This window comes from Portunus trituberculatus, chromosome 43 (genome assembly GCF_017591435.1).
Source record: "Portunus trituberculatus isolate SZX2019 chromosome 43, ASM1759143v1, whole genome shotgun sequence".
Classification (NCBI taxonomy): domain Eukaryota; kingdom Metazoa; phylum Arthropoda; class Malacostraca; order Decapoda; family Portunidae; genus Portunus; species Portunus trituberculatus.
In genome coordinates this window covers 16,901,838-16,926,837 of record NC_059297.1, presented here as the reverse complement: position 1 = coordinate 16,926,837, position 25,000 = coordinate 16,901,838, and the positions used below count along the sequence as shown (strand labels likewise).

Sequence of the window (25,000 nt, the reverse complement as noted above, 5' to 3'; positions counted from 1 at the left end):
TGGAAACCTTCACTGCCTGGCCGATTTGCGTGGAGATGTTGCCATCGATAAAAAATAAATAAATAAATAAACAAAGGAACTTAACTTTTGAGAGCTTAAATCTAATGTTCAGTCAAAACCACACGATTGTAATGAAGAAATGTTTTTTACCGAAAAGAAAACTACCTAATTTGTCACTACAGCCCACTTGAAAAGGCTGACTATTGTATTCATGAGTGAAGCACCTTACTCGTTTCCACTGCACTCCGCAGTTTCTTGACTCTGATGTCCTCTGTGAGTCTCCTTACAAGACTACGTAAGTCATGGATTGTAAAGAGACCACGGAGCATAAGATTGATGGAAAATTCTGCCAAAAAACAAAGAGGGGGGAATTAAAGCGTGGTATGTTACTTGCCTCCTAATTTTGATTATACCTATCGAGTGTTAATGATTATCTTTCACTGGGGAAGAATATGCAGTCTTCCTTCTTCCTACTTTAAAACATATCGCGGTTTCCGTCTGCCGTAAATTAGATGTTAATAATAAGTTCGTCGGTCAGAATTTCTTTCATTTGCTGTGTGGTGGCAAGAAAAAATACAATAGATACAAAATAAAGGGAAACACGGTTGAATGTGAGAACCTTGAACCCACGCCGTAGTTCCCCCGTTGTGTCATAAGAACATAAGGCTGAGCAAAAAACTGCTCTGAGTCAATCTTCCTCTCCTCTCATCCTTCCCATTCTCATAAAAAACTTACTCACCTGGCAGTACCGAAGCAAGGCGGAATGCTGTATCCACCTGCTTTGTCTGTATGCCGACTTGCACACTAGCAGGCTTGTATTCATAAACGCTTCACACACACACATACGCACACAAACACACACACACACACACACACACACACACACACACACACACACACACACACACACTCTCTCTCTCTCTCTCTCTCTCATCAACAACTATTCTAAAAGGCCATAAAGCCATAAATATGCTTAGCTGGGTTCTCAAAACTGTTTCTCTTTTTTTTTGATTGCTCAGAATTCTTCTTAATCTATCATTAGACCTCTAAAAATATCATTAAGAAAATAGTAATGCGATAAAAATATAAGGTTCGTAATAGAAGTGTTTCAGAATGTTCCTAAAGACTGATAATTGTTCACGGAAATGTGTGCACAACTCTTCAGAAAAAATACTGTGATTTTTAAACCTCTAAGATAACCTCTATTATCATACTTATGCTCCTACTGAATTTTACGGACTTAAGCTTTTCTTATTGCTATATTCTTCTTTTGTAAGCATTTAGAGAGAGAGAGAGAGAGAGAGAGAGAGAGAGAGAGAGAGAGAGAGAGAGAGAGAGAGAGAGAGAGAGAGACAAAACTAACAAAGAAACTGTAGTATGAAAAAAGAAAAAAAAAACAAGAAAAGTGTGGTATTATAGTAAAAATTGTATTGCAGTATAAGAATTGACACCATGATTTGCATACCAGCGAAACTAGTCACTATTTTTTTCATGAGTGAAAAAAAGGCACTTGGTGAGAAGTTTTGAAAATCTGACAGTGGAATTAGACTGTTAAAAGGAAAAAAAGAGAAAATGGAGAAGAATGATAATAAGAATAAAAATAAGAATAAGAAGAAGAAGAAGAAAAAAAAACGAAAGAATGAAAAAGCCCTCAGAGAATCACAAAGCCACATTAGTCAGTGCAATCACTTGTCACGCCAGACTTTCCTCCACTCCTGTCTCTGTGCATCCACTACTGTATCTATCTTTTTTTTTTCTTCTTCCTTCCTTCATGTTCATCATTTCTCGAATTTTCTGCTCTCTCTGCCTTGGTATTACACTAGATACTAACTACTCTTGTATTTGTTCATTCACATTACAGTTAATCTCTCTCTCTCTCTCTCTCTCTCTCTCTCTCTCTCTCTCTCTCTCTCTCCGACATATTTAAAAGGCTACAAAGATGATTAATCGATTCTTAAAATTACTTCTTTTTAATCGTGTTGAAATCCTCTTAATCTGTCACCATAACCTTAGCAATATATTAGAAAAAGAAATAAAATAAAATAAAAAGAAGATGCGCGCAGAAGTGTTTTAGAATTTAAATATAAAACCTGGTTTTCGTCCACGTGAGTTATGCACGCAACCCTCCAGAAAAAAAAAAAGCACTATGCATCTTAATCTAGATATCTCATACGCTAGCCTCTATTAATATATTTAGTCCCTAGTCTTACGTCCAGTAGTTATAGGTCTGGTGAAGATCGCGATGTCTGTTGGGGAGTATTAAACTATACTATATATAACTCTCATTCAGTTTTTTTTTTTCCTTGACATATACTCTTCTCCCTTCTGATCCTTCTCCTTATGCTCTTTTTTTTTCTTTTCTTCTCTTTCATCTTCTAATCCTGTCCAATCCTCCTCTGGTCGCATTTCATCTCCTCTCCACTGTTCTCATCCTTTCTGTTCTCTTCTCTAATCTCACTTCGTCCCTTCCTCCTCTTCCTCTTCTTCGTTCGTCCTAAATCTCTCTCTCTCTCTCTCTCTCTCTCTCTCTCTCTCTCTCTCTCTCTCTCTCTCTCTCTCTCTCTCTCTCTCTCTCTCTCTCTCTCTCTCTATTCGATTAACTTCCTTCTTTAATGTTGTGTCCTCTGTCCTTTCCTACGGAATTGCATCCTTTCTCTTTTACCTCACTCACTCTGGAGAACTGAGCTCCACTTATCTCAGTACTCCTCGTTTGATGAATTATATTTTCTTCAACATCCATATTCTCCCTTTACTACTTTCTGGTGAATTTTTACTTTCATGTATGAAGTCAAAGTGACCGAGTTTTATCTCTTATATAAATAAATAAATAAGCATATATATATATATATATATATATATATATATATATATATATATATATATATATATATATATATATATATATATATATATATATATATATATATATATATCCGAAGCTCAAGGAAATATCTATTATGAGCATTGGATTAATTGATATTTCAGTGTGTGTGTTCACTGTTTGATCTGCGGCAGTCTCTGACGAGACAGCCAGACGTTACCCTACGGAGCGAGCTCAGAGCTCATTATTTCCGATCTTCGGATAGGCCTGAGACCAGTGTGTGTGTGTGTGTGTGTGTGTGTGTGTGTGTGTGTGTGTGTGTGTGTGTGTGTTTGTTTATTTACCTGTGTGAGAGTGTGTGTGTGTTTGTGTGGCCATGCTTTTGACTGTATGGCACTTGCAACAGTACTTTTCTTTTCTAACTCTAGAAAATTCAACTATGGAAAAGAAAAGAAAAGAAAACGGCAGTCAATAAGAACATATGAAGACTTCATATCTCCTGTTGTTGTCAGTAGTATCACTCAAAATCATAGTAGAAGTTCGAATCATATTGAGGAGTAGTCATTGCAGTCACTGGAAACGTTTACTCATATAAGGAGAAATTACATGCCCTGTTATATTGTATGAAGAGTATTGAGGTGTATGGACCTTGATTTTTTGCTTTAGTGTGGACGAGGCTAAAGCAACTACCTCTCTGAATATTACAGATACTACTTGGATCCCGAGACTGGCACGTGTAACTGTTATCTATACGGCGGCTGCACAGAGGACGGTGCCGGGGAGAGTCCAGGCAGCTTTTTTACGCTGGAGGAGTGTCAGAACGTGTGTCATCCTCCGAATATGGAGGAGGGACCCGTTTGTAAGGGCATTTTCAAGGAGGACGATTTCGTGTCATTCCTCGTCGAGCCGCTGTCCACCAAGAACACTAAGACTGACCACTTAAATGATGAAGAGCTTTTGTCGTCATTTTCCAAATAGTGTCAAGTGTGGAAGAGGTGGTAGCGTCGAAATTGTTTTGGACCCGTGGCAAGGTGACGCTGACGCACGGGTGAAGGGTGTGCATAACCAAGTGACGCCAAGGATACCATGAAGAGATCCTTAGGAAAAGTGAGCATAAACCTGAGTGGCGTCTCATTTGTCCTTGTGGCAGCATCCAAACTCTGCAACAGTGAATCAAAAGTGATTGATTCCTTGCTATTTTTATACTATTTTCGTATCGACACGTGCCTAGTGCATACCACGTACCTACTTACGTAATATGTAGGTCTACCAAGATTTATTTTTGTGGTGTGAGCAGTTGAAGATGAATGAAATGCTACTCAACGTTACATCACGGCAGCCTTAATTTATGTTTCCCTTATGTATACAATAATATTCCGACGATGCGTTTTGGTGCTACTATGATGGAGTGAAGAATAGTTATGATTTTGGAAAGGTGAACATGATTACAAATATTTTCAACATCAGCTCAAAGGTGTTAGATTATTGAAACCAGGTAGCTATACTAATTAGTGAGACATGATACATAGTGGACGCAAGACCACTAATATAGGCTGTGCTTCTGCAGCGAAAAAGCATGAAAGTTTATAAATAATGATAAACTTATGTGTTGCTTTTTTTTTTTTACTTAAACCTTCCTTAACTTTTCAGTGTTTCCAGAAAAAAACATTTCCAATATGGATAACACCACAGCTGTTGAGAGAAATACTAGTATTCTTGAACTTCTTGGGTTGTTGGTGAGACTATTTATTAAAGCTACTTATGTAGTAAGTCATGTTCTCGTGTATGTTTTTTGTTTTTTTTCTGTAAACAGTGTTTGTAGTATCCTTGTTAAATTATCACTAGAATCATAATAATGCCCTTGAAACCCAAATGTCGTTTACTACAGCCTGACAGAAGTCGAGATAAAACGCAGAAACATTTAACCGCTTTAATACTGAGACACATATTTACCATGAGATTTCTGTAGGATTAGACCATTTCATTGACATTAATGGAGGTCAGAAGATTAATGGCCACAGTCTTCACTATCTTAATCCCCCCACATGAGTTTCTGAAGTTGTGTAAAATCACCAAATAGTAAGTAGAATGTATATGGAAACGCGTCATGGTACTGAAGGGGTTAAGAAGACGAGTCCTAGTGTTAATCAAGTATAGCAGAGGGAGCCAGAAAGCGTATCAAGGGAGCAGTACGGGACATTGCACGTGCTGACAGCTCACGGTAGTGTTGTAAGGCGCGTCGTCAAGACCAGCTGCTCATTACTCTTTCTGCAGATAAGACTTCAAGCTGTGTGTGTGTGTGTGTGTGTGTGTGTGTGTGTGTGTGTGTGTGTGTGTGTGTGTGTGTGTGCGTGTGCGTTTCACTGTTTGATCTGCTGCAGTCTCTGACGAGACAGCCAGACGTTACCCTACGGAACGAGCTCAGAGCTCATTATATCCGATCTTGGGATAGGTCTGAGACCAGGCACACACCACACACCGGGACAACAAGGTCACAACTCCTCGATTTACATCCCGTACCTACTCACTGCTAGGTGAACAGGGGCTACACGTGAAAGGAGACACACCCAAATATCTTCACCCGACCGGGGAAACGAACCCCGGTCATCTGGCATGTGAAGCCAGCGCTCTAACCACTGTGTGTGTGTGTGTGTGTGTGTGTGTGTGTGTGTGTGTGTGTGTGTGTGTGTGTGTGTGTGTGTGTGTGTGTGTGTGTGTGTGTGTGTGTGTGTGTGTGTGTGTGTGTGTGTGTGTGTGTGTGTGTGTGTGTGTGTGTGTGTGTGTGTGTGTGTGTGTGTGTGTGTGTGTGTGTGTGTGTGTGTGTGTGTGTGTGTGTGTGTGTGTGTGTGTGTGTGTATTTACCTAGTTGTATTTACCTAGTTGTAGTTTTACAGGGCCTGGGCTTTATGCTCGTGTGGCCCCGTCTCCATATCTACACTTATCCAATCTTACTTTAAAAGTGTGCACACTCGTTGCAGACACTACTTCTTCATCTAAACTGTTCCACGTCTCAATACATCTCTGCGGGAAACTATATTTTTAATATCTCTCAGACATCTTCCTTTCTCAGCTTTTTACTATGCGATCTTGTGCTTCGGATGTCATATTCTTCTCTCAGGATCAGTTTCTCATTATCCACTTGGTCCATTCCGTTGATCAATTTATAGACTTGTATCAGGTCTCCTCTCTCCTTCTTTGTTCCAAGGTTGGTAGATCCATAGCCTTTAGTCTCTCCTCATATGTCATCCCTTCAAGTTCTGGGACCATTCTTGTAGCCATTTTTTGTAGCCTCCAATTTCCTTATGTGTTTCTTTTTATGAGGGGTCCACACTACTCCTGCATATTCCAATCTGGGTCTTATTATAGTATTTATCAATTTCTTCATCATTTCTTTGTCCATGTAGTGAAATGCTACTCCAATATTCCTCAGCAAATTATATGTTTCTCTAAAAATTCTATCAATATGGCTTACTGGTTGATTGTTTTCTTCCATCGTCACTCCTAAGTCCTTTTCCTTTTGACTTTCTCCAGTTCTACTCCATCTCCCATCTTATAGATTCCCACAGGTCGTCTTTCACTCTTTCCCATTTCCATGACATGGCTTTTGTTCACATTGAATTCCATTTCCCACTTCTTACTCCATTCCCAGATCTTATTTAGGTCTTCTTGCAGTATTTCACAATCCTCCTTTTGCTTTATAACTCTGCACAGTTTCGTATCATCCGCAAACAAATTTATGTAGCTGTTCACTCCTTCTGGCATGTCGTTAATATAAATGAGGAAAAGTACTGGTGCCAATACTGACCCCTGTGGCACTCCGCTTTCTACTGCTCTCCACTTGGACTTCATATCTTTAACTACCGTCCTTATTTCTCTCCCCCTCAAATAATTTTCTATCCATCTCAATGTGCTTCCTTTTAAGCCACCCTTCTCCTCTAACTTCCACAGTAATCTTGCGTGTGGCACTTTGTCAAACGCCTTTTTTAAATCCAAATAGATGCAGTCAACCCATCCCTCTCTCTCTTGTACTCTATCAACTATTCTAGAATAGAAACTCAATAAATTAGTTACACAAGTGTGTGTGTGTGTGTGTGTGTGTGTGTGAGAGAGAGAGAGAGAGAGAGAGAGAGAGAGAGAGAGAGAGAGAGAGAGAGAGAGAGAGAGAGAGAGAGAGAGAGAGAGAGAGAGAGAGAGAGAAGAACAAAGTAACAAGAGATACCAATATAAAACAAAACAATAAGAAAGAAGACACACAAAGTAATAAAAGAAGCACATAGGAGTGAAGAGACAAAGAAGAAATAGAAGAAAGTAAAGTAGAACGTCAAATGATTAATTACAATTTAAAGGAGATAAGAAGAAAGACAAAAATAGAAACTAACCTGTTTACTGGGAGGATCTAGAGAGAGAGAGAGAGAGAGAGAGAGAGAGAGAGAATGTAGTACAACTCGATTATCTTGAGATGGAAAAATGTACAAGGAAGAAAAAGCGTTGATCAGTGGACGGAGAAGCAAGTGGCGCGGGAGGGATAAAAAAAGGGTCGACCTAAGAAAAGTAGTGTGATAAGATGAGAGAGTGAAGCATCAAAAGGAAGTGAAACAGTGACGTAGAATGAGTGACTGAACGCTTTCACTAAAGGCGCCCTAGTAAGAGAATATTGAGCGTCTCCAGCACATAGGCACTCCCTCCCATTCCTATTTCCTTTCTCTCTCTCTCTCTCTCTCTCTCTCTCTCTCTCTCTCTCTCTCTCTCTCTCTCTCTCTCACATCCTTTCTTCCTTCTCTCTTTCCTTCTTCTCTTTCCTTCCTCTCTTCACGCCGTATTGGCTTTTCAAGGAAGTGGAAGGAAAGCAAGGCTCTCGAGATCGGTTACTTCGGAAAAATCTATCCAACTAAATGTCAAGTCTCTATCCACCTCATACTTACTCTCATTTTAGAGGTTATTGAAGTAATGGTAAGTGATCTTTCGTAGACATCTGTGAAATGAAATAGGATTGTTCACACCATTGAAATAACGATCAGAATGGTTCAATAGGGATTTGTAATTGTTTTTTTGTTTTGTTTTTGCATTATTCTCAAAAGAAGAAAACAATAACTCATCCAAATTAACTTTAAAAAGGTGAAAAGATTACGAAGAGCTGAGGAGAGAGAGAGAGAGAGAGAGAGAGAGAGAGAGAGAGAGAGAGAGAGAGAGAGAGAGAGAGAGAGATTTTGATAAGGTGAAAAGATTAAGAAAAGCTAAGGTTACAGAGAGAGAGAGAGAGAGAGAGAGAGAGAGAGAGAGAGAGAACATATAGATTCCTACACAAGGGAAGGGAGACAGAGCTGAACTGACCCATCAGCCAATACCTTAGTGTAAGTATAGTAAGCATCGCGTCCCTCATCCTTCAACACTGCTTTTGCTGACTCTGATTTAACATCCAACGCCAAGACATAATGAGGATTGACATTCACTCCTATTGTTATAAACTTCTATTGGAATAGGAGTCAGGGGAGTTAAAAGGTGAAAGATATTCAGTCAGACACTACTACACGATGTATTACGACGCGAAAGCCAACACAATAATCAATTGTATCTGATTTAGACGCAGAGTCAATGTATCAAATCTGGGTACATGTTTCTCTAATGGTGAAAAGAATTGAGATAGGTTACTTGGTGAAATGCATTATGTTCAAAACACACGCTACGCTACAAGCACACTGATTAGTTTCCAGCATAAATATTAGTACTACTACTACTACTACTACTACTACTACTACTACTACTACTACTACTACTACTACTACTACTACTACATACTACAACTGCTACTACTACTACTTCTTCTAATATTACTACTACTACTGGTTGCATTGCCACAATCTACTATAATGTACAACAGTAAGAGGGTTGTTGGAGACCAGTTAACCATCTAACTCCAGCTCTTGGAATCAGAAAGTGCAGAAACGAGAGCAATGTATCAGGATTATAATTAGTCATTATTATTGTTATTATTATTATTATTATTATTATTATTATTATTATTATTATTATTATTATTATTATTATTATTATTATTATTATTATTATTATTATTATTATTATTATTTATTATTATTATTATTATTATTATTATTATTATTATTATTATTATTATTATTATTATTATTATTATTATTATTATTATTATTATTATTATTATTATCATTCTTATTGTCATCATTGTTATTATTATTCAGGAATCACTTTCCATCCATTCACTATTCACTGAGGTTCAATTGTTATTCTCAACATCGATGATGTTCACTATGTTCCGCAGGTAGAGTTATTCTAACACCCATGCAGCTCATAGCTATTTTCAGATTCAGATTCAGATGCAATAATGAAAAACCTCTCCTTAAGTCTCAGTGGGTAAGGATTTTGGTGATACATGTTGTTGGAAACTTCAGCTGAAATTTAGGAATTAATGAATAAGTAGATATATAAATATTAAAAGAATGAATAAGATTGATACTTGTACGTTGTTTTGACATACAGACAAATAAATTAATAAAACTGCTACGTTGTTTTGTCGGACAGAAGAATAAAAGGAAAGTTGGTGAGGGGAACACACAATGGTGGAAGGATAGGAAAGGAAGGGAGAAGCAGGCTAGTGTTGAAGGGCGCTATCATATTATGGATATCATGTTATCTTGTTGGAAAGGCGAAATCTGTTATGTTTTCGGTGCGAGCTGAGTGGTGAGAAAAGATGACAACCATTGATGAAATTCAGAAGGAGGAATGGAATATAGGTATTTTTGTCAGATGCGCACATCATAAGTGAAATATGAAAAATATAAGAAACAAGAAATGAAGATATATGGAAGTATGCTAGTTCGCCAGTATGCGGTGTGTAACCGTATCCAGCCATAAAAGAAGTAGGAGGGCAGGAGGGTCAAAGGAAACATTTAATGACCCAGGCCGTTTGAAGCCAGGCAGATGTGTCCAGGTCATGTAAACATCCAGTGGTAGTGTTGTCGTCTTGGATGTTGTTCGTACCACACGTGGAGTTCATTTGAGCTTGTACTTGATTGGTGAATGGTACATTCTGAGGGGCGTGTTGTGTGGGTCAAGACACGCCCCATAAGTTCCTGAAGGAAATTGTAGAGGTTTGGGGCAGAGAGAGAGAGAGAGAGAGGAAGCAGAGGACAACCGCGGCTCTAAGCGGGCCACCCTCGGCTGCATAGCTGAGGGCGGCGTTTTGTACTTCATATATAACCAGTAAGTGGAGCTTATAAGTTGCAATGCAGTCTTTGAGGTAAATTAGAATGGAGGAAGAAGCATGATAGGAGGTTTAGGTATTATGTGGTATTAGTTTATTATGGTTTATGTGGTTGTACTTTGGTTCATAATGACGTCGTTATATACTTGCGTTTTCATCTATGAGTAAGGGAATTTGTATACGGCTACCTACGTATGTGCATGTGTGTTGCTCTGACGAATAAGTTACATAACATATTTACTAGTGTGTAATTGTGTACGAAGTTAACGTGGTTCCATGTATGGGTACCAAGAGAAAGAGATTATTTGAGGGAAGTCACTTGTGTGGAGATATCAATATTTGTAATATATTTGGTGGTACGTCATGTGGTTGCTTGCATTCATGTACCAAGTAAAGGTCATCCTTATATACGGGTAGCTGGGAAAAAGGGGTAATATTGTACGTACTACGTATGAGATTTACGGAGAAATAAAGCACCGGGTTCAGATGTTGTAATACGTTATGAAGATATTGTGGATGATGTTTGAAGTGAAATCCGTTTTGATGCGAGAATATCTACGAGATTAATGCAGTTCTTAAGGATGTTTGTAAGAGAAATTGTAATAATTGCAGTGGAGAAGGCAACAGAAAGAGTTGTGATTGTTACTTGTCGGCGCCGTATCGAACACCTTATGTATAGATATTAGTTTTGTTAATTAAAGATAGAAAAACCTTTGACTATTTATAGCCGTAGCTAGACAATTTGTGCAATGTCGTTACAAACATCCTTAAGAATTGTTACGTTCGTAGACGTTGCATCAAAACGGATTTCACTTCAAACATCATCCACAATATCTTCATAACGCAAAATCTATATTTGTCCGTATTACAACATCTGAACCCGGTGCTTTATTTCTCCGTAAATCTCATACGTAGTACGTACAATATTACCCCTTTTTCCCAGCTACCCGTATATAAGGATGACCTTTATTGGTACATGAATGCAAGCAACCACATGACGTACCACCAAATATATTACCATACACATATAATTACCAGCTCCGTTCAACAAAATGACAACGTAACACCACCGAAATGACAAATACTCCACACAAGTGACTTCCTCAAATAATCTCTTTCTCTTGGTACCCATACATGGAACCACGTTAACTTCGTACACAATTACACACTTAAATATGTTAACTTATTCGTCAAGCAACACACATGCCGTACGTAGGTAGCCGTATACATTCCCTTACTCATAGATGAAAACGCAAGTATGCGACGTAATTATGAACCAAAGTACAACCACTAAACCATAATAAACTAATACCTAATATAACCTCCTATCATGCTTCTTCCTCATTCTAATTTACAAAGACTGCATTGCAACTGATAAGCTCCACTTACTGGTCATATATGAAGTACAAAACGCCGCCTCTGCTATGCAGCCGAGGGTGGCATGATTAGTGCCGCGGTTGTCCTCTCTGCTTCCTCTCTCTTCTCTCTCTCACTGCCCCAAACTCTACACTCCTTCAGGAACTTATGGGGCGTGCTTGACCCACACAACACGCCCCTCAGAATGTACCATTCACCAATCAAGTACAAGCTCAAATGAACTCCACGTGTCGAAGAACATCCAAGACGACAACACTACGACTGGATGTTTACATGACCTGGACACATCTGCCTGCATAAACGGCCTGGGTCACCTAAATGTTTCCTTGACCTCCTGCCCTTCCTACTCTTTTATGGCTGGATACGGTTACACACCGCATACTGGCGAACTAGCATACTTCCATATATCTTCATTTCTTGTTTCTTATATTTTTCATATTTCACTTATGATGTGCGCATCTGACATTTTGCGTTTTTGCAAGAACCAGTGCAAACCTATTCCATTACTTATTCTTTACGATAACTGATCATTATTTTCTGAAATTTGTGCCGTTCCAGTTGTGCTATGCCATGATGGCAATATATTTTTCGTCACTGAATTAAGCTAAAAATAAACTCTCTCTCTCTCTCTCTCTCTCTCTCTCTCTCTCTCTCTCTCTCTCTCTCTCTCTCTCTCTCTCTCTCTCTCTCTCTCTCTCTCTCTCTCTCTCTCTCTCTCTCTCTCTCTCTCTCTCTCTCTCTCTCTCTCTCTCTCTCTCTCTCTCTCTCTCTCTCTCTCTCTCTCTCCCATTCTTCATCATCATCTTCTTCTTCCTCTTCTTCTTCCAAACAGTCATTCAATATGCACAGGAATATAAAATATAATTATATATACAGATGTTTGCCACTTTCATAAAAATGAAATTCCCGCACCTCCAAAACGAAGCTAAACACAAAGGTAAATAAACGTCCCAACCATTATTAACTGATTGAAATACCTGCTAGTATCACCTGGCACCACAATTTTTCAAGTCAAGTGATGCCGAAAATCATAGGAAAGCCTCACATATATTTCCAAATTTCCAAACATGGAGCAGATGCACATTACTTACCTATCAACCTTCTTTTTTTTTTTTTTTATCACCAGTGTTCGAAGTAAGACATGAAAAATAATACGCGAGATATGAGCAATTTTATCTTGAGCTTAATCAATGGCATTTTGATGGCATTAGATTCATTAAACTGTTACTGAATGAGTTTTTTTTTCATAAAACAATACATCTTTTTTTATTTCATCGGAGCAGAATGAATTTCAAATCAGTACGCAATATGCTCAGCTCACAAACAAAGAGAATGTAATAGTAAGAAAACGTCAAGACATTTATACCATTTCTTTTTCGGAGACTGTTACCTCAGTGAGCCATATTTCTTATTGTTTTTGTGTTTTTGTTACCTTTGGCGGGCTTTACTTCTTACGTAAAGGAAAAAAAAAAAGAAACTCCTTTAAAAGTAGTCTCGTGAAGGTCAATTAGCCTGTGCATCAGCAAAACCATAAACGTTCTTTCATTTACAAGAAGCCTTAGTTGAAATATTGGCCATCAACTGGCGATAATAAATCAATAACTACAATACAGTCAGTGCCAAACACAGAGTATTTTACAGTGTCAATACCTTCAGGAAAAAAAATCCGTCCAGGCAGGGAAACTACAGAGCGCCTGACTTCTAACCTATCTAAAATTTGCGATTAGGGCAGAGCAAACCTAGTGTTCTTCAGGGACTCAATAACTCAATTTCTCCATCTATCAACTCGACAAAAGAAAAAAAAAAAAACACATAAAAAATGGCTAAACACGGAACTACATCATTCAGAGAAGAAACCTGACATGAAAACACACGCAAGCTACTTTTGATGATGAAATGAAGTAGAGGGTAAATTGGAAGATTATTTTTGACAGTGAAAGAAGGGTTAGAGAAAAGGAAGAGACAATGAAAGACGACATGGTTCAACTTTAAAGATAGGGCGAATGCTAATGCAGCTACGTGCTTTAAAACAAGTGACAAGGATTAAAGAAGGAAGAGAACATTATCTCTCTCTCTCTCTCTCTCTCTCTCTCTCTCTCTCTCTCTCTCTCTCTCTCAAGGTCGAGTCAATAGTTTATGCAGTTAATTCATTATATCTAGTTACTTTTATGAAATCTGAAACGAATAGAAAACGCTGAGTAGAAAATATCAATAATGATAATAATGAAATAGATGACATAATAATAATTATAATAATAACTGTAATAATAATAATAATAATAATAATAATAATAATAATAATAATAATAATAATAATAATAATAATGACAATAATGAAGAAATGATAATGATAATAATAATAATAATAATAATAATAATAATAATAATAATAATAATAATAATAATAATGACAATAATGAAGAAATAATAATAATAATAATAATAATAATAATAATAATAATAATAATGACAATAATGAAGAAATAATAACAATAATAATAATAACAATAATAATAATAATAATAATAATGATGGGCCACCATGGAGCAGTGGGACCGCGCGAGCGCTTTGTGGGCATCAGGGTTCTCAAGCGCACGGGTTCGAATCCTGGCCACGGTCCGAGGTTAGGAAGGGCATCCGTTCAGGTTAAAAAATGTTAATTCAGTGAGACGAAAACTTTCTCTTTCATTGTCGCCACTTATTCCTCCTCTTATTCCTCATCCTCGTTCTGTTACCACAAACAAAGAACATGAAAAAAAAGAAAACTGATAGGGGGGGAGGAATATGAAGGTAAAAGAAAAGTCTTAAAGGAGGACAACAGGATGAAAAACAAAGACTGGAGGAAAACCAGGAAATTATCAGTATTCTGATTCGAGGCCTTGAAGGCTGTTTTAGGAAGAGGAGAAAATGTTTTTCAAAGATTATCGACCACATTTGTAAATACGTCAAGTGTGTGTGTGTGTGTGTGTGTGTGTGTGTGTGTGTGTGTGTGTGTGTGTGTGTGTGTGTGGGAATCTCTACCTTATCATGATGATAACTTTTGAGAGACAAGTTCAATTAAAACAAGAATATATTAAGTCATGTAATCAAGGGAGAAGTCAGTATCAGAGGTTGCACAGATACCAGAAAACAGAGTAGCGCAGAGAGACCAGATATTCCAAAAGGCCCAGCCTGAGGATAGCCGTTGACGAGATGGGTAGAATCACGTTCAGTAATAATAACGTCACTAACATATTAATGTAGCCTTGTTAGCTAGGCTTGCATATCAACATTTTAATAATCTAATTAATATGATGAGAGAGAGAGAGAGAGAGAGAGAGAGAGAGAGAGAGAGAGAGAGAGAGAGAGAGAGAGAGAGAGAGAGAAGGGGATTTGTCGGGGGAGGGAGGCATTCGTCTTTATACTCACTGTGATGGAGCAGACATTGCGAAAGGCCTTCCAAGCTCGGTTGGCTCCGGAAGGGTGTGTGCCCTACAGGAACACGCTGGACCTGATGCTGGGAGAGACATATAGGAAGCATTATATTGCGACCTACCATAAGTGTGCAACGTAAAGGTGAGTTGCATGGAAGCATTTTTTAAGCAAAAAAAAAAAAAAAAAAAAATAAATAAATAAATAAATAATTAAATAAAAATAGATAAATAAAATAAATAAATAAAATAGATGAATAAATAAATAAAATAAATAAATAAATAAATAGATAAGAATAATTCAAATCTTGCAAAAACTCGCCAAAACTAATTTTCTTAGAAATTATCCCTTAAATTTTGTATGTCTTCAAATTTTGTCATATATATGTAAAACACAAACAATTATCTTAAAACCCGTAGTTAGCACTGCATAGTTTGATAGGCTAAGTCATCCATATCTGACTCTTGAATTTCAATGAAAAGTAAAAAGAACTGACATATGAACCTCTTCAGTACCATAACGAAATTTCATATTAATTCTGCTTACTATATGGGGATTTTATACAGCTTCAGAAACTCAGTCGGGAATGAAATCAGTGAAGACTCTGGCCATTAATATTTTGACCTCTATAGAGAATTCATAATGTAAATGAAATCGTCTAATCGTACTCAAAACTCATGGTAAAAAAAAAAAAAGCGTTCCAGTACTGAAGGAATTAAAGAGAAACTGTGATATGGCAAAGTAGAGTTAGAACATAAGAACGTAAGAAAAGAGGGAAGCTGCAAGAGGCCACCAGGCCTACACGAGGCAGTCCCTGTGTGTTTAAAGCTACCTAATTCCATCTATCATCCCAATCCATGAACTTCTCTAGGCCCGCCACACACGAAGCGATTTTAGAAGCGCGACTTGAGAAGAGCTATTCTGGGTTGACCCCACACACACACAGCCATAGGCGGATCTAGAGAGGTTTTCTGGAGGGGGCCAATGAGGATAGGGGCGTTTTTTTTTTCTAGCGAGAGGAATTGGCGATAGTATTTGTTCACAAGAAAATTGCAATAGGTCAAATAAAATACTTTCTAATTCAAAATATTTATAGAAATAAATATCAATCATAATCAATGTACATTTAAGAAATAAATAAGCATTTTACTTGCAAGTTTTATACTTTCAAAGACTAGATATATCATGACTTTCCCTAGTTATTATATAATTTCAAGGAAAAAGGAACTGTTAGGCTACCAGTAACGAAAATGAACAATGCTCATAGAGTGATGATATGTTTCATCTTACATTTATTGATAAAAATGTAATATGGTTGTTTATACCTTGTTCCCAAAGAGGAATGGAGAGGGTAATGTTGGGGATAACTCGAAGAGATAGGAAACAAGCTTTCTGGATTAGAAAACAAACAAAAGTAGACGATATTCTGAAAACACACACGAATCTGTTTACAGTCTTTGATCAGCTGAGCGCATGCAGGGTTGTCAATAGCAGAACATTGGAATTACACCGCTAATAATGCGCTAGATTAAAAATAATAATGTAATCGACTTCACTTGGTTCTCAATTACACTTTAATCATCTTTAGTTTAAACACGTGATATAGCCTAGCTATAACTATAATATTACAAAAATTTGTTAGAGATCAAACCCAAATTATATATCTAATGAAAAGTGCCATCTTGGCAATCTTGCCTCTGCTGAATCGTTCGTCTATTTCGTCTGTAGTCAACTTTGTCTTCCTTCAGCTTCCTTTATTGACTTCCTTCGTGGCATAGCTTTATACTATTTCTTTTTATAACAAATTAGTAAGACTTACAGGTTCGAAATTATAAATCAATAACCTAGTATGTACACTAGAGTTAATAAAATCATGCATACAAACTCTGCCACAAAAACGAACACTCAGTTGTTGTGCGTTCCAGCACGCCTAATGCAGTTTTGAACTTCATATAAATAAAAATAAGAGTAGGCCTAGTAGCCTACAGCTGCACATTCATCATTATCATAATATAGGAGAAGCCGGGGTAATTATTAGTGCAGTCGGTACTAACCTTAAAAATGAGTAGAAACTTGCCGAGAGGGGAGAACTGTAGAAGTTAGTGGTCATTGGCGGCTAAGTGGCTGCCCGCTAGACAACCAACATGGAAGCTGAACGCCGACGAATGACTGGCAGGCTGGCAGCTTGCTGCTCAGCTGATTTATTATTATTAAAGATTTGACATCTCTCACGATTATCGCTTAATTTGGTCGCTAAATCAAATTAGTATTAGAATGCAGAATGCATCCTATTCCTTGGCAACCAAGAAATATTATGCATTTCAATTTCAATTGTAATTTCCAGGGACATTGTGGAGAAAATGGGGAATCTGACCCACTGAATTGCAAGGTTGGCCTCTTAGGGGCGCCAATCAAGCTTCTGGGGGGGGCCATGGCCCCCATGGCCCCCCCCTAAATCCGCCTATGCACACAGCGACTGGTGTAGCGACAGCATACTCCCTCCCCCGCCATAACCCCCATCCCCGCTACTGTATCCACGTGGACTGCCCTCTCATTGGCCATAACACCCACCAATGACGCGGGAAGCTATTTCTATTTCATCTATTAATAATTCGGTCAGCAGATCCCTGGTCACTCATCTTGCTATGCATGGTTGTGATGCACTCCTGCAAGCCCGATGTTACCAGTTACCCCGCACTCCCCCTCCCAGCTGCCCTGCGCTCGGACTCCACGTGGAGGAAAACTCTGCCTGATCGCTCATTGGCTCTAATCTCATCCCGACCAGCCAATGAGATGCAAGTAGTAATGAAATCGCGGGAAGCTGTCGCCTCGTATGTGGGGCTTCATACTATGAAGCCCCACATTATGTTACTATGAAGTTCATAGTAACATAATTATGTAACTCGAGTCGCTCGGGAATCGCGCTTCACCAAGGGATATCTCGAGTCGCGCTTTAATCTTCTTTTAAAGTTTCTATTGACTCAGCCCTGACCACATGACCACTGAGTCCATTCCACCCATCATCTTGTTTGAAAACCAGTTTCTTCCCATCTCTTTCCTAAACCTGAATTTTTCAAATTTAAACACATTATTTCTGGTTCTGTCCCTGCTACTGATCCTAGGAACTATGTTCATGTCCCCTTTGTTAAAATCTTTATACCACTTAAATACTTCTATCAGGTCTCCTCTTAACCTATTTCTCTAAGGAATGCAAATTGAGTTTTTCAGTCTCGCTTCGTAGGGAATATCCCTGTATCTTTTAGTCATCCTCCTTTGCACTGACTCCAAGTTTTTTTTTTTTTCTATGGTAAGGCTTATAGCGCCTATAGGCACACTTGAAAAGCATTTAGGAAGCGCTGTTCAGCCTCCTCCCATTAGTGGCGCAGGCAATTTTATTCATAGTAGTACCCATATTAGGGCCCATATCACCATCCAAGCTTATCTTGAGTGTAACCACCTAGAACCTGGATATTATGGTGATATGTAGATAACTTAAACCACTCGACAAATGGCAAAAAGTTTTAAGGCTGTACGCGATGGGATTCGAGCCTACACGTGGATGTCTACCCAATCTCACACTTACCACCTTATCCACTGCGCCACCGCCTCCCAGCTTGAGGATATTTAAAGAGCGTGTTAGTTCTTTCAAGAACAAGACCTTTGAAAATAACATCGATACTTGTGTGTGTGTGTGTGTGTGTGTGTGTGTGTGTGTGTGTGTGTGTGTATATATTTGAATATATATATATATATATATATATATATATATATATATATATATATATATATATATATATATATATATATATATATATATATATATATATATATATATATATATATATATATATATATATATATATATATATATATATATATATATATATATATATATATATATATATATATATATATATATATATATATATATATATATGTGTGTGTGTGTGTGTGTGTATATATATATATATATATATATATATATATATATATATATATATATATATATATATATATATATATATATATATTGAGTAGTTGTTTGTTTACATTCACTTCCCACCAACAAGCCGATGCTTTCCATTCGCTATGTATGGACGTGTTCTGACTAGAAGGGTTCAGTCGATACTTTAAGCGAGTCGGATTTTGCCACGTGTGAACCCGCCTTAACAACAGAGAGAGAGAGAGAGAGAGAGAGAGAGAGAGAGAGAGAGAGAGAGTTCTTTATATTCATAATAGTGTACTGTACATCTGGCTGAGATCTGGCGACCGCTGGCAGTCCCCAATCCACGCAGCTGAGAGATAAGTGACGGGATGTCTATACTATGGTAGTGCCAATGCCCATATTATAGATGTATGATGACAATGTATAATGCTTGTACTTGGACAACAACGTCGCCCGACTGGGGAAAAACAATCTATGGCTGCATGCTCTCAAGTGTTTGTTTTTCGTAAGTTGTCGACCTTATCTCATTTTCTTTTCATGTCTTTTTCTTTTGTGCTGATTGTTGCATTGAATTTAAATATTTGACATTATTCTAGTGAAATATGCATTAGTGGAGCAGGAAATATATACACGGTTGCTCTGATAGAAGTAATAAGCAAATTAGCAAAGATCTCTATATAATTGTTATGTTACTAATAGTATTGTCATTCGTATTTTTATGGATCTTCTTTGGTACGGTAGGTTTTACGTGGTTTTTTTTTTAAATATATATTTTGTCACTGTATCGATTTTTTTTTTTTTCATTTAATTTCGGCATTAAGGTATAATTTCTCGTAAGGTCGGTGCAGTACCTCGACTTCCTTCCTTGCGTCTTGTCCACAAGGTACTGTCTACATATTTGTTAGTTTATCTTATTCCTCTCATTATATAGTTATTTTTATCTTTCATTATTGTACATTGCATGTTAATCTAATATTGAAATTAATTTCGGTGGTCAGGATCTTTCTTTTCTTCATGCTCAGTTGGCGTCTGGGCTTAGTAGGCTTAGTTGCCACTTACCATTTGGCCGTAGTGTGTTAAGGTGTGATAGTGTTTGAGGTGTATGGATGGTAACTACAGCTGATTCGAAGTTTTCTGCTGAATTAATGGCACAGGTAATGACGACAGATGATGCAATTAAGTGGGTCATTTCAGTGACATTAATTTAATCTCATTTGGGTAACGTTTCTTGTCATATGACAGCCATTCGGTGGTGTCTTTGTCTTCTCTCCCTCTCACTTGCGGATTTCGTCATAATAATTTCTCAATTTGACGCTTATATAAGTTTGCCGTCGTGATGTTTATCAGCACAGGGACTTTGTATCAATGTTAGTTGCACTCGCTTGTTTACCACTGGACTAGTAGACTACTATACATTTCAGCAGTGGACAAGCGGTGTTTTTTTGCAGGTATCTCCTAAACAATCGTTGGATGAGTATGATATTTCAACACACTACCTTGAACATCCGTTCGTAATTTACGGTTGACATACCACAGTACTATATGTATTATGTGAGGAGTTTACTCGTGAAAAACAACACAAAGCCGACGAGTCATGTTGACGCATTCGAATGAAAGTGTGGCCCCACCACACGCCCACCCAAACCATTCCTAACCACTACTACGTCTCCCCCGTCTCGGAAGTTCTCGCCCTCTTTATCCCTCCTCTCCTCTCCCTAGCTCCTCGCCTCCCTCATTCCTGTGTCCCTCCCTACTTCTCCCACCACTGTATTTATGCATTATAATGTTCTGTAAGTGTGTATGTATAGATATGATTATTAACGAGTATGGTACAATTTCATGAAGGCAAGAAGTGGTTCACGTTGATAATTACTGTACAACAGCACGTTTACGTGTAGTATATAGAAGAGCCATGTTTGCAGTCGTTATGGTCAGCCATGTGAACATGATGTGGTGGAATTACCTGTGACCTGGACCTTCTACTGTTAGGAAAAGTTGATATTCTTATTGCGTACTGTCTACCTATTGATCATAAAAAGTGGTCCAGTTTATATATAATATTATTTTGTTGTTAGATACGTTGCTTATTATCCAGCTATACGGCCATTAACAGCGGAATTAGCTATTGTTTTCACGGTCATAACATATAACATAACATAACATAAATAATAGGATAACAAAGGGCCACCAGGGCCCATCTAGGTTATCCTGTACCAGTCGCACAGCGACCTCGTCATCAGTACTTAAAGATACACTTACAAGTACACAATACATTATATACTAATTCTAAATATTTGGCCCATTAACAGGGCTAAGTCCTGCAGCGAAATCCTCTACAATTTGTGGTCCCCATACATGGGGATCATGTCTTATTTAACTATAGTAAATTTCTTATAAAAACTATCATGCAGTGCTATACATAATTATAAATCTAATAAATTTAAGTGCTTATCTAATCTGTTTTTAAACATTGTCAAACTAGTGCTATTTACAACCGTCTCTGGCAATGCATTCCAGAAGTCTACCACCCTATGACTAAAGAAATATTTTCTTATATCTAACCTGCAGCCTTGCTTTCTAATCTTCCTGCTATGATTTCTAGTCCTATTTCCCTCCTCTAAGGTAAAGAAAGATCTCACATCTATGTAGTTTGTATCTGAGAACATTTTAAATAACTCTATCATATCCCCTCTTATACATCTCCTCTCAAATGAAAACATATTTAATTCCTTTAATCTATCTCTATATTCCAGGTGCTTTAATGCTGGTATCATCCTAGTTGCTCTTCTCTGAACTGCTTCTAACATGTTGATATCCTGACACACTCTGGTTTTCATGTCCACATATACCAGCAATTGTATTGAATAATATTATTAATATATGATATGTATGTACATACTGACGTATGTAACTGTTATACCTATACGTATGTAATTACAATAGGGAAAAAATCAAAGGTGGAAGGCTGATGGTGTGAAGAGGGAAGCGGGGAAAAGGATCATGCGATACTGGGGTAGAGGAGGAGTGGTCTGGGGGGATCTTCAGGGTGGTGGTGGTGGTGGAGGGGTTAGACGAGTACTCCACACTCGTCCGATTCTGTGTAACACCTTTGATATGATGGCTGGATTAGGCGTAATATCACTCAGTAAACTCCTCACATAACATATATAGCACTGTGGTATGTTAACCATAAGTTACGAACGGATGTTCAAGGTAGTGTGTTGAAATATCATACTCATCCAACGATTCGTTTAGGAGATATCTGTAAAAAACACCGCTTGTCCACCGCTGAAATGTACAGTAGTTCGAAATAAATTCATGAACCTAAAAATCGCTTAGCCTATCATGCCTTTGAACTATGTGTAATAATTGAATTCGCACGAAAATTGCTGTAAATAAAGGAATATTTTTTTCTATCATTTAAAACTTTATTTTTATTCTTGTAGAAGGGACACCGGTCAAGGGGAGCAAAAAAATAATTATAATTATAAAAGTCTTACTGATGTGCTGGTCCCCGAACAGAATTGCGGTCGTTCGTCAAAAATTAAAGGAAGTGTTTTGAATTTCTCCTCTTGAAAGGCTTTAATTCATAGAAAAGAGATGCGGTCGTTCGTCAAAAATTAAAGGAAGTGTTTTAAAACTCTTCTTGAAAGGCTTTAATTCATAGAAAAGAGAAAGTACAGAAGCAAAAAAGAAATGCCAGAGTTTGCCAGAGAAAGGGATGAATGATTAAGAATACTGGTTAACTGTTGCACTAGAAAAGAAGACAAAATAGGGATAAGGGAAAGTAGAAAGCGAGGCAATATGAGGAAAAGAGGTATGTCTAGAAAAAGACGTACAAAAGTTCACGAAAAGACTTACAAAACTTTAGTGTGGTAAAATCAGCGTAGGAGTGGATAGGACAAAAGGTTTGGTTTAGATCATTTAATCCATGAGTGGATGACAGGACAGAACCCATAGGAACACCACTGTTAATATATTTAGGGGGATAAAAACAGTGACCGTCAACCACAGCAGCAATAAAACGATCAGAAATAAAACATGATTAAGTTACAGAAAGGGGAATAGAAGCCGTAGAAGGGTTGTATGTATATAAAAATGTTGTGGCAGACTTTATTAGAATCTCTTGATATATTTAAGATACCAGCAAAAGTTTCACTTAAATCCCAAAAGGAAGATGGTCTAGACTCAGTAAGGAAAGCCAGAACCAGTATAGCGACCTCGACGAAACTCATACTGGTGATGAGACAAAGTTATGATGTAATGGATGTTTACGTATCTTCCTATTGAAAATAGATTCGAAAACTTTGGAGAGGCTGGAAGTTAAAGCAACATGACGATAGTTTGAGGAAATAGAATGGCATCCCTTTTTAGGAACAGGTTGAATGTAAGCAAACTTCCAGCAAGTAGGAAAAGTAGATAATAGGGTTGGAAGAGGTTAACTAGGCAAGGCGTCAGCCTGGCATTATTCTTTCTTCTAGTACATGTACATCATTTCACATTATCTTTCATTATGATTTCCTTTGTCACTACTCCGTTTATAAAGACATTTCCTGCACAATATACTTATGTATTGACTCCTGCACTGCAAAATTTTTACGCTTTTTCTCCTACTCTGCCCTTCCTTGTTAGTCACTATTCTTCCTCTTTAACGTCCCATTGGGGCCATTACACGAATGCTCGCTACTTCTTCCTGTACATGATGCGACAAAGCTAGAATGCTCTCCTGCTAGATCAACACTAAGGGTTGGTAAGATTCTAAAAGCGAATCTTCATAAATATTAGCTGCAACTTCTGTACTAATTCTAAACTAATTTTGTCTTGAAGCTGCCTAGCGTGTTGATGCTGACCTCATGACTGCTAAGCTTATTCCACTCACTCACCATTCTGTGAACCACTTCTCAGCAATATTTCCTAAACATAAACTTAATTAATTAACTTTTATCCTTGAGTTCTGTCCCGATTGTTTATTATAAGAACGGCACAATTCACCCTCTTAATCTTTATTAATTCCTTTTAACCTTTAGAATATATCTATCATGTCCCCACACACATTTCTCTCCAGTGTATGAATGTTGAGTCGTTTTAGCCCGTTTACAGTCCGTGAATCATGTCAGTTAACATTACTTGATTTAGATAATTTGATTTAAATCAGTGTAATTAACACAATTACCTTCATCAGCACTATCTGTATTTCTGTCATCATCATCATTACCATCATCATGTATTGATGCCAAATCTTAGAGGGACACTGGTGAAGATTGCCTGTTGACATCATGTCTTCAGCATCTTCCCTTAGTTGCTGCTTGTCTGTGGTTGGCATCCTTTCTCCTAACGTCTTCCCGGGGTTGCCGCTTACTTTTTGGAAATAAAACCCATTCTTTCATACCTTGGGTTTTCTTTCCTTATGTGATCGTGCAATCAACCTCAACACATATATTCACTAGGGTTTTACAACAGCACTACAAATAACTTATGTAGAAATATGCATCAAAGGAGCCCGTGGATAATATTAGCATAAACACTTAAGATCAATGTCTTCTAGCATTAAGTATAATCTATCGAAATATATTATTATCGATGGTTTTAAAATGTGCTTTTCCAGAGCACTGTGGGAGTACATTCAAACAACCAGTGATTATCAGCAACTCAGCCCATAGCGAAGGCCACAATTCATCTGAAGAAGGTACGGTATAAACATATTATTTTCATTGTTGTTCTCCATATTATTCATTTTAAAGAAATATGCATATATTTTCCTGGTACATGCAAATGGACATGAATGTTATGAATAAATGCATATATCATAATATACTGTACTAGTAACTGTTTCGGATATTCGTCTGACAAAATCATAGTATTATCACATTATAACATTCTTTATTTTTAATTATTATTATGTATTTTTTTTTATAAAAGTCTACATATCACTCAGAAAATGTTCATTGATATTTTATTTGAAGCCAGTTTAATATAAGATGTTTTAACCTAAACAATTGCAAACCTCATGAATGATATAATATAAAGGCCTTTGTCTTATAAATTCCTGTGAAAAGCCCACATTGTATAAAAAAAAAGAGGCATATGATGCCCTCCCAACTTTCCATTTGCTATACGAAAAGAAAGAGGATTGCTTCTCGGATCACAGATAGTAGAGGATTCTTGCTGATCTCATTGTTACTAGAGTATCGTTGTTGTAGTGTGTAGG

At 37.4% G+C, this 25,000-nt stretch overlaps 1 protein-coding gene and 1 long non-coding RNA gene across 3 annotated transcripts in view; both read left to right on the top strand.

Annotated features, from left to right (window-relative positions):
• LOC123518114 overlaps window positions 1-4,435 on the top strand; it is a 10,436-nt gene extending 6,001 nt beyond the window's left edge. For both annotated transcript variants that reach the window (XM_045278732.1, XM_045278733.1), the window contains one exon: window positions 3,529-4,435. In XM_045278732.1, the coding sequence (XP_045134667.1) occupies window positions 3,529-3,799 (271 nt within the window). In that variant the 3' untranslated portion in view covers window positions 3,800-4,435. The remainder of the gene's footprint in view (window positions 1-3,528) is intronic.
• A 14,538-nt stretch (window positions 4,436-18,973) lies between these two features.
• Window positions 18,974-25,000, top strand: part of LOC123518378 — a 41,421-nt gene continuing 35,394 nt past the window's right edge. Inside the window, exons 1-2 of the long non-coding RNA XR_006678770.1 lie at window positions 18,974-19,946; window positions 24,398-24,478. This is a non-coding gene — a long non-coding RNA (uncharacterized LOC123518378). The remainder of the gene's footprint in view (window positions 19,947-24,397; window positions 24,479-25,000) is intronic.